The sequence below is a fragment of the Coregonus lavaretus genome (assembly GCF_964263955.1).
Source record: "Coregonus lavaretus genome assembly, contig: HAP1_SCAFFOLD_510, whole genome shotgun sequence".
Lineage (NCBI taxonomy): Eukaryota > Metazoa > Chordata > Actinopteri > Salmoniformes > Salmonidae > Coregonus > Coregonus lavaretus.
The window spans coordinates 320,956-331,893 of NW_028159776.1; the positions used below are offsets into that span (position 1 = coordinate 320,956).

Sequence of the window (10,938 nt, forward strand, 5' to 3'; positions counted from 1 at the left end):
TGGTAACAGTACTGTTATAGTATAGTACTAATGTTGTTGTCCTATTAGTGTGGAACCTCTTGGTAACAGTACTGTTATAGTATAGTACTAATGCTGTTGTCCTATTAGTGTGGAACCTCTTGGTAACAGTACTGTTATAGTATAGTACTAATGCTGTTGTCCTATTAGTGTGGAACCTCTTGGTAACAGTCCTGTTATAGTATAGTACTAATGCTGTGGTCCTATTAGTGTGGAACCTCTTGGTAACAGTACTGTTATAGTATAGTACTAATGCTGTGGTCCTATTAGTGTGGAACCTCTTGGTAACAGTACTGTTATAGTATAGTACTAATGCTGTTGTCCTATTAGTGTGGAACCTATTGGTAACAGTACTGTTATAGTATAGTACTAATGCTGTTGTCCTATTAGTGGGGAACCTCTTGGTAACAGTACTGTTATAGTATAGTACTAATGCTGTTGTCCTATTAGTGTGGAACCTCTTGGTAACAGTACTGTTATAGTATAGTACTAATGCTGTTGTCCTATTAGTGTGGAACCTCTTGGTAACAGTACTGTTATAGTATAGTACTAATGCTGTTGTCCTATTAGTGGGGAACCTCTTGGTAACAGTACTGTTATAGTATAGTACTAATGCTGTTGTCCTATTAGTGTGGAACCTCTTGGTAACAGTACTGTTATAGTATAGTACTAATGCTGTTGTCCTATTAGTGGGGAACCTTTTGGTAACAGTCCTGTTATAGTATAGTACTAATGTTGTCCTATTAGTGGGGAACCTCTTGGTAACAGTACTGTTATAGTATAGTACTAATGTTGTTGTCCTATTAGTGGGGAACCTCTTGGTAACAGTACTGTTATAGTATAGTACTAATGCTGTTGTCCTATTAGTGGGGAACCTCTTGGTAACAGTACTGTTATAGTATAGTACTAATGTTGTTGTCATATTAGTGGGGAACCTCTTGGTAACAGTACTGTTATAGTATAGTACTAATGCTGTTGTCCTATTAGTGTGGAACCTCTTGGTAACAGTACTGTTATAGTATAGTACTAATGCTGTGGTCCTATTAGTGTGGAACCTCTTGGTAACAGTACTGTTATAGTATAGTACTAATGCTGTTGTCCTATTAGTGTGGAACCTCTTGGTAACAGTACTGTTATAGTATAGTACTAATGTTGTTGTCCTATTAGTGTGGAACCTCTTGGTAACAGTACTGTTATAGTATAGTACTAATGTTGTTGTCCTATTAGTGTGGAACCTCTTGGTAACAGTACTGTTATAGTATAGTACTAATGTTGTTGTCCTATTAGTGTGGAACCTCTTGGTAACAGTACTGTTATAGTATAGTACTAATGTTGTTGTCCTATTAGTGTGGAACCTCTTGGTAACAGTACTGTTATAGTATAGTACTAATGCTGTGGTCCTATTAGTGTGGAACCTCTTGGTAACAGTACTGTTATAGTATAGTACTAATGCTGTTGTCCTATTAGTGGGGAACCTCTTGGTAACAGTACTGTTATAGTATAGTACTAATGCTGTTGTCCTATTAGTGTGGAACCTCTTGGTAACAGTACTGTTATAGTATAGTACTAATGTTGTTGTCCTATTAGTGTGGAACCTCTTGGTAACAGTACTGTTATAGTATAGTACTAATGTTGTTGTCCTATTAGTGTGGAACCTCTTGGTAACAGTACTGTTATAGTATAGTACTAATGTTGTTGTCCTATTAGTGTGGAACCTCTTGGTAACAGTACTGTTATAGTATAGTACTAATGCTGTGGTCCTATTAGTGTGGAACCTCTTGGTAACAGTACTGTTATAGTATAGTACTAATGCTGTTGTCCTATTAGTGTGGAACCTATTGGTAACAGTACTGTTATAGTATAGTACTAATGCTGTTGTCCTATTAGTGGGGAACCTCTTGGTAACAGTACTGTTATAGTATAGTACTAATGCTGTTGTCCTATTAGTGTGGAACCTCTTGGTAACAGTACTGTTATAGTATAGTACTAATGCTGTTGTCCTATTAGTGTGGAACCTCTTGGTAACAGTACTGTTATAGTATAGTACTAATGCTGTTGTCCTATTAGTGGGGAACCTCTTGGTAACAGTACTGTTATAGTATAGTACTAATGCTGTTGTCCTATTAGTGTGGAACCTCTTGGTAACAGTACTGTTATAGTATAGTACTAATGCTGTTGTCCTATTAGTGGGGAACCTTTTGGTAACAGTCCTGTTATAGTATAGTACTAATGTTGTCCTATTAGTGGGGAACCTCTTGGTAACAGTACTGTTATAGTATAGTACTAATGTTGTTGTCCTATTAGTGGGGAACCTCTTGGTAACAGTACTGTTATAGTATAGTACTAATGCTGTTGTCCTATTAGTGGGGAACCTCTTGGTAACAGTACTGTTATAGTATAGTACTAATGTTGTTGTCATATTAGTGGGGAACCTCTTGGTAACAGTACTGTTATAGTATAGTACTAATGCTGTTGTCCTATTAGTGTGGAACCTCTTGGTAACAGTACTGTTATAGTATAGTACTAATGCTGTGGTCCTATTAGTGTGGAACCTCTTGGTAACAGTACTGTTATAGTATAGTACTAATGCTGTTGTCCTATTAGTGTGGAACCTCTTGGTAACAGTACTGTTATAGTATAGTACTAATGTTGTTGTCCTATTAGTGTGGAACCTCTTGGTAACAGTACTGTTATAGTATAGTACTAATGTTGTTGTCCTATTAGTGTGGAACCTCTTGGTAACAGTACTGTTATAGTATAGTACTAATGTTGTTGTCCTATTAGTGTGGAACCTCTTGGTAACAGTACTGTTATAGTATAGTACTAATGTTGTTGTCCTATTAGTGTGGAACCTCTTGGTAACAGTACTGTTATAGTATAGTACTAATGCTGTGGTCCTATTAGTGTGGAACCTCTTGGTAACAGTACTGTTATAGTATAGTACTAATGCTGTTGTCCTATTAGTGGGGAACCTCTTGGTAACAGTACTGTTATAGTATAGTACTAATGCTGTTGTCCTATTAGTGTGGAACCTCTTGGTAACAGTACTGTTATAGTATAGTACTAATGTTGTTGTCCTATTAGTGTGGAACCTCTTGGTAACAGTACTGTTATAGTATAGTACTAATGTTGTTGTCCTATTAGTGTGGAACCTCTTGGTAACAGTACTGTTATAGTATAGTACTAATGTTGTTGTCCTATTAGTGTGGAACCTCTTGGTAACAGTACTGTTATAGTATAGTACTAATGCTGTTGTCCTATTAGTGTGGAACCTCTTGGTAACAGTACTGTTATAGTATAGTACTAATGCTGTTGTCCTATCAGTGTGGAACCTCTTGGTAACAGTACTGTTATAGTATAGTACTAATGTTGTGGTCCTATTAGTGTGGAACCTCTTGGTAACAGTACTGTTATAGTATAGTACTAATGTTGTTGTCCTATTAGTGTGGAACCTCTTGGTAACAGTACTGTTATAGTATAGTACTAATGCTGTTGTCCTATTAGTGGGGAACCTCTTGGTAACAGTACTGTTATAGTATAGTACTAATGCTGTTGTCCTATTAGTGGGGAACCTCTTGGTAACAGTACTGTTATAGTATAGTACTAATGCTGTTGTCCTATTAGTGTGGAACCTCTTGGTAACAGTCCTGTTATAGTATAGTACTAATGCTGTTGTCCTATTAGTGGGGAACCTCTTGGTAACAGTACTGTTATAGTATAGTACTAATGCTGTTGTCCTATTAGTGGGGAACCTCTTGGTAACAGTCCTGTTATAGTATAGGACTAATGTTGTCCTATTAGTGGGGAACCTCTTGGTAACAGTACTGTTATAGTATAGTACTAATGTTGTTGTCCTATTAGTGGGGAACCTCTTGGTAACAGTCCTGTTATAGTATAGGACTAATGTTGTCCTATTAGTGGGGAACCTCTTGGTAACAGTACTGTTATAGTATAGTACTAATGTTGTTGTCCTATTAGTGTGGAACCTCTTAGTAACAGTACTGTTATAGTATAGTACTAATGCTGTTGTCCTATTAGTGGGGAACCTCTTGGTAACAGTACTGTTATAGTATAGTACTAATGCTGTTGTCCTATTAGTGGGGAACCTCTTGGTAACAGTACTGTTATAGTATAGTACTAATGCTGTTGTCCTATTAGTGGGGAACCTCTTGGTAACAGTCCTGTTATAGTATAGTACTAATGCTGTTGTCCTATTAGTGGGGAACCTCTTGGTAACAGTACTGTTATAGTATAGGACTAATGCTGTGGTCCTATCAGTATTGTCCCTGACCTCATGTGACACTACAAGCTGTAGGTAACAGCAACATCTGCCATTGGAATAGAAACACATTCAATACAATCTAACTTTCTAATCAGCAATTTATACATCATGTACTTTTGTATCTATTGTTTTTATCTCTGATTGTTATGATAAAGTATTAATTATAAATATGGCCCATCTGTGCTTTATTGATACAATGAATTCCCATCGTAGCCAATTCAGTTGCAGTAATTTCGTTAGATTTTTGGGTAATTCCGTTACCGATTTGGTAACAGAATTACAAGTTTTAATTATTGGTAGGTCTGCCTTTACTTGTTACTTATGTGAACTTTCATTATCCTCATGAGGGAGAGAGAAAACAAAAATAACCTAAACTTGAACCCCCCCCCCCCCCCCCCCCCTTTTATCTCTGACTCTACTGACAGCTACGTTATTGAGGAAAATGTACTTTCTATGACTGTGATATGTGGTTGTCCCACCTAGCTATCTTAAGATGAATGCACTAACTGTAAGTCGCTCTAATGTAAAATTTTGAAAATATCTTAAAGAAATGTGGGTTTTTGGTAACGGAATTACAAGGCAATGTTTCTTAAACTTACAGAAGGCAAAAACATTCTCCAAAACTAAATATAAATGTTGATACTTCAACATTATTCTGTTTTGATGTATTTCTAATACCTTTTAAGAATTTTTCTGGTAGATGTTGTCTAAGACCCTTTTTTCCATCTGTTTGACCAGAAATCAAAGCCTTTGCTTATTCCAAATTTTTAGGATGGAAAATGGTAGAAACATTTATATATGCCTTAATTTCTAAAAAATATATAGTCTCTTAGCTTTCATTTGACATGCTCCTATGATCTTCACTTGTTGGTGCTCATGGGTCCTTTTAGATGGAAATGCCCATCATCAACATTTCCAAGCTAGAGTTTTCACACACTGAATCTATGGATTGGTACTGTAGAATCTAAATACTGTACATAGGGATACACAACATAAAAGCTTTTTATTTGAGGATGTTGGCTCCATATCTGGTTGAGTGTACCTGTTGATAAAAGTCAATGTTTTAAGAAAACACACCTCTCCATATTCTCTCCCCAGTCTCCTCCTGCTCTGTGGCCCCAGCATCAGCCAATCAGAATGCCAGTGACAATGGGGTCAGAGGTCAGCTCCAGCAGGAGGACCCCGCCTCTAAAGGCCTTCCAGCACGGTTCTTCATCGGAGTCTCCCTGGTCGTAGGGTTCACCCTCATGTTCCTGGTGGACCAGATCAGTAGCTACTGCTCCATACACGGTCAGTTATGCTCCGGGGTGAAGACTCTAGCTCATCCCTCTATTAGCATTTAGCCTGTCCTATTGAAAACACACTGTGAAGACGCTAACTTCCCTAGCGTTAATTGGGCTAGAATTGTAAGCATTAGCCCGACCCATTGAAAACCTGCTTTGGGGTGAAGTTTCCCCTAGATACAGATCTAGGATCCGCTTCCTCTTCCCCAATCCTAAATTTAACCATTAGTGGGGGAAATACAAAAATCAGTGTCTGGGGGCAACTTCACCCTTCTCCATTGAGTTACTACTTCATATAGCATCATACACTACATGACCGAAAGTATGTGGACACTTGCTCGTCCAACATCTCATTCCAAAATCATGGGCATTAATATGGAGTTGGTCCCCCCCCTTTGCTGCTATAACAGCCTCCACTCTTCTGGGAAGGCTTTCCACTAGATGTTGGAACATTGCTGCGGGGACTTGCTTCCGTTCAGCCACAAGAGCATTTGTGAGGTCGGGCACTGATGTTGGGCGATTAGGCCTGGTTCGCAGTCGGCGTTCCAATTCATCCCAAATGCGTTCGATAGGGTTGAGGTCAGGGCTCTGTGCAGGCCAGTCAAGTTCTTCCACACCGATCTTGACAAACCATTTTCTGTTTCGGATCTCGCTTTGTGCACGGGGGCATTATCATGTTGAAACAGGAAAGGGCCTTCCCCAAACTGTTACCACAAAGTTGGAAGCACAGAATCGTCTAGAATGACATTGTATAATGTAGCTTTAAGATTTCCCTTCACTGGAACTAAGGGGCCTAGCCCGAACCATGAAAAACAGCACTGACTTGTTGGAAAGGTGGCATCCTATGACGGTGCCACGTTGAAAGTCACTGAGCTCTTCAGTAAGACCATTCTACTGCCAATGTTTGTCTATGGAGAATGCATGGCGGTGCGCTCGATTTTTATACACCTGTCAGCAACGGGTGTGGCTGAAATAGCCGAATACACTAATTTGAAGGCGTGTCCACATACTGCTGTATGTATAGTGTATCTCTAGCTTGCTCCATACACATGGTCAGTTTGTCCATATGAAAAAGGGAAAACTGTAGTCATCAAATTATATACTTTCGTCCGTTTGTGGTGTGTTGTCGTAGCCAAAAGTAATCCGTTATAATGAAAATAAGGAAGGTCTGCACTCGGGAATTTGCAGTAAAAAAAGGAAAATGTACTTCATATTTTCAGGTCAAGTTACTTCATATAGCGTAAGTCTTCTAGCCTGGTTGCAGATCTCTTTGTGCTGGGTTGCATAGCCAATGCCTGTTTGGGATGACAATGACCATACAAGTTGGCAAGACTGATCTGGAAGCACCGGTTATACATCCTCCACATCTTCTCAAAGTTTCACTCCTTGCCAAACCTCCTCTCCAAGAAAAACCTCTCCAAACCTCCTCTCCAAACCTCCTCTCCAAACCTCTACTCCAAACCTCCACTCCAAACCTCCACTCCAAACCTCCTCTCCAAACCTCCTCTCCAAACCTCCACTCCAAACCTCCACTCCAAACCTCCTCTCCAAACCTCCACTCCAAACCTCCTCTCCAAACTCCACTCCAAACCTCCACTCCAAACCTCCACTCCAAACCTCCTCTCCAAACCTCCACTCCAAACCTCCTCTCCAAACCTCCTCTCCAAACCTCCACTCCAAACCTCCTCTCCAAACTCCACTCCAAACCTCCTCTCCAAACCTCCTCTCCAAACCTCCACTCCAAACCTCCTCTCCAAACTCCTCTCCAAACCTCCTCTCCAAACCTCCACTTTAAACCTCTCCAAACCTTTGTCATTGTGCTACCATTCAGCATGTCCAAAAAGCTCATGTTGCTAACAGTTGGTTAATGGTGTTGTCATTCTAGATCCACAGACTGGAATGTCCAACAGGACCAGCATCACAGCTACACTAGGACTGGTCATCCATGCTGCTGGTAGGTAACACGCTACACACTACACACACACACACCCACACACACACCCACACACACATACTCTACTGCCAATGTTTGTCTATGGAGATTACATGGCTGTGTGCTCGATTTTATACACCTGTCAGCAACGGGTTATGCTGAAATAGCCAAATCCACTAATTTGAAGGGGTGTCCACATACTGTTGTGTATTTTAGATCACAATGTATTACTTTTAAGGCTTCGATACTCCTCCATGGGCAGGGATAGTCTGCTGTCCATTGTTTAAGTGAAGGCAGTAGTGCAGCCCAGTAATACGTCTCCAATATGAGGTAGTGCAAGACCTCCAGCTTTATAGGGGAAGTGGAAAACATTCTAGTCCAAGACCTCGACATGAACATTTACGACTTGTGTGTCTGTCTGTCTGTCTGTCTGTCTGTCTGTCTGTCTGTCTGTCTGTCTGTGTATCTGTCAGTGTGTCTGTCTGTGTATCTGTCAGTGTGTCTGTCTGTGTGTGTAGTGATCATTGTCTCTCTCCTCTGCCTGTCTGTAGCTGACGGTGTGTGTGTGTGTGTGTGTGTGTGTGTGTGTGTGTGTGTGTGTGTGTTGTAATAACATTGTTTCCTCTCCCTCTCTCCCCAGCTGATGGTGTGGCTTTAGGTGCGGCTGTGGCTTCCTCCCAGGTCACAGTTCAAGTCGTGGTGTTCCTGGCTGTGATTCTGCACAAGGTGAGAGTCCACTAGATTAACCAGCTTCTGCTATGGAGTTAATATCACAAGCAATATTGGACAACAGGACATCTTGACAAACCAAGCAATGGTTGATTGTTCTTGCAAACTCCTTAAGCCCTCTCTCAATTCAATGTACTTGAATTGATTTGATTCTCTCTCTCTCTCTCTCTCTCTCTCTCTCTCTCTCTCTCTCTCTCTCTCTCTCTCTCTCTCCCTCTCCCTCTCCCTCTCCCTCTCTCTCTCTCTCTCTCTCTGTCTCTCTCTCTCTGTCTCTCTCTCTCTCTCTCTCTCCGTCTCTCCCTCCCTCTCTCCCTCCCTCCCTCCCTCCCTCAGGCTCCTGCAGCGTTTGGCCTGGTCACCTTTCTGATGCACGCAGGTTTAGAGAAGAAGCAGATTCAGAAGCATCTATTGGTCTTCTCTGCTGCAGCACCTGTGCTCTCCATCAGTACATACTTTATCCTGAACGCGGTGAGAAGAAGCTGTTTAGTGACGTAGAAGAATGTGCTATAATAAGAAGAAAGGTGCTTTATCTAATGGGAACCTTTTTTTATTAAACTAGTAAATTATTTAAGATTGTTAGAGGGGAGAACTAAGCCTGGTTCTGGGAATACATGTATGCCGTTTTGCCAACTGCTGAACATAGTAGCTGGTAAGAGAGCAAAACAATCACTGGGACCAGGCTAGAGAGAACTACTACCAACAGTGAAAAGTGATTTGATAACGTTGACATGACGTCAGTGTGTTGTGTGTTTTTTTCCCCTCCTACTGCAGAGTGGCGGATCGTCCCAGCACCGTCTGACCGCTACAGGTGTTGGGATGCTCTTCTCAGCCGGGACGTTCCTCTACGTAGCTACGGTCCATGTACTACCAGAGGTCAGCTCCAGGGGGCAGCAGCAGCAGAGCTCCTCCCACCTCCACCTCCACGGCACTGGGACCGGGCAGCCGGAGGGCCTGGGGGCCCTGGAGAGCCTCACACTGATACTGGGAGCAGGGCTGCCTGTGTTACTGGCCCTGGGGCTACATGATGACTAGTCTTGTGAATCGATGCTATCCTACCAAGTCTTGTTCATCACTCAGCGGTCCTCTGTAGCTCAATTGGTAGAGCACGGCGCTTGTAACGCCAGGGTAGTGGGTTCGATCCCCGGGACCACCCATACGTAAAAATGTATGCACACATGACTGTAAGTCGCTTTGGATAAAAGCGTCTGTTAAATGGCATATTATTATATTATTATTTAGCTATTGATAATGAACATTGAGAATGAATGTGAGGAAGCCTGGAAATCAAGGCTACACTAAGACTGACAAGTTAACGTACAGAAGACACCACGACATGTTACCAAACCAAGCAGACATTCATTTACACTGGAGTTAACCTGAACTCGTACATACGTAGAGATAATTGGGGGTGTTTCTGTGTCATATGCAGTATGTATCAGTGTCTTTCTCTGAGAGGTCATAAGGAAATGTGTTTGAGCAAGCCAACAAAGGTAGGAAAAGAGTGTGTGTGAGAGAGAGAGAGAGAGAGGGAGAGAGAGACAGAGAGAGAGAGAGACAGAGAGAGAGACAGAGAGTGAGAGAGAGAGAGAGAGAGAGAGAGAGAGAGAGACAGAGGTGCGTCAGACTCCTATGTACTTGTGTAGAGCTCTTGTAATTGTGTGTCTTCTCTGATCTCAGTGGGACATTATTTTGAGTTAAACTATTGAGGTTGTCTGAAAAAGCAAGAACATTTCTTGTTACTGGACCATTTCAAAGGACCCGTTAGGTGATATTTGTCCTTTGTCCCTCTACTGAACAAAACAAAAAGTGTAGTTATTTACGTTAGCTAAAATCCAAACCAGATAAGATTTTAATCAAATGGATAACATTTAGTATTTTATCATTTCTGAGAAAGGTTTTGGCTGGGGTACATAATGTACTAAAATATTCAGGGCAGGTTGTGAAAAGCCACCTTTAGTCTTCTAAAAACACTTGCTTACTTTATAAGCATTGAATGGTTGCCATGACACTGAGGGGAGCCTAAATGAACCTCAATATAGTGATGATTTATTTATTAATGATTTTGTATTGGATGTGATCAAGATATGTCTTTTTAGACAATAATAGATTTGAATACATTTCTACATTGTGCATTATAGCCAGGACAGTGTTGTCTGGGTACCAGTGTGTTGAGCTAGTGTTACACCCCTCGCCAATCTGTGTCACGCGCTAAACATCTTTGGCATATGGCACGGCGTACCATAAGTGGAATATTATCCAAACAGACTGGTACCCAGGCTAAGGACAATGGGCCATATTTATAATTAATACTTTATCATAAACAATCAGAGATCAAAAAAAAAAAAACAATAGATTTTAAAAAAAGTACATGATGTATAAATTGCTGATAATGAAGTTAGATTGTATTGAATGAGTTTCTATTCCAATGGCAGATGTTGCTGTCACCTACAGCTTGTAGTGTCACATGAGGTCAGGGACAATACTGATAGGACAACAACATTAGTACTATACTATAACAGGACTGTTACCAAGAGGTTCCCCACTAATAGGACAACAGCATTAGTACTATACTATAACAGGACTGTTACCAAGAGGTTCCACACTAATAGGACAACACCATTAGTACTATACTATAACAGTACTGTTACCAAGAGGTTCCACACTAATAGGACCACAGCATTAGTACTATACTA

At 40.9% G+C, this 10,938-nt stretch overlaps 1 protein-coding gene across 1 annotated transcript in view; it reads left to right on the plus strand.

The window, feature by feature from the left end:
* Window positions 1–10,578, plus strand: part of LOC311122454 (zinc transporter ZIP9-like) — an 18,218-nt gene extending 7,640 nt beyond the window's left edge. The window contains exons 3-7 of the mRNA XM_084196808.1: window positions 5,399–5,590; window positions 7,469–7,537; window positions 8,157–8,242; window positions 8,579–8,713; window positions 9,017–10,578. Of these exons, the coding sequence (XP_084052934.1) occupies window positions 5,399–5,590; window positions 7,469–7,537; window positions 8,157–8,242; window positions 8,579–8,713; window positions 9,017–9,277 (743 nt within the window). The 3' untranslated portion in view covers window positions 9,278–10,578. The remainder of the gene's footprint in view (window positions 1–5,398; window positions 5,591–7,468; window positions 7,538–8,156; window positions 8,243–8,578; window positions 8,714–9,016) is intronic.
* Window positions 10,579–10,938: the final 360 nt, after the last annotated feature.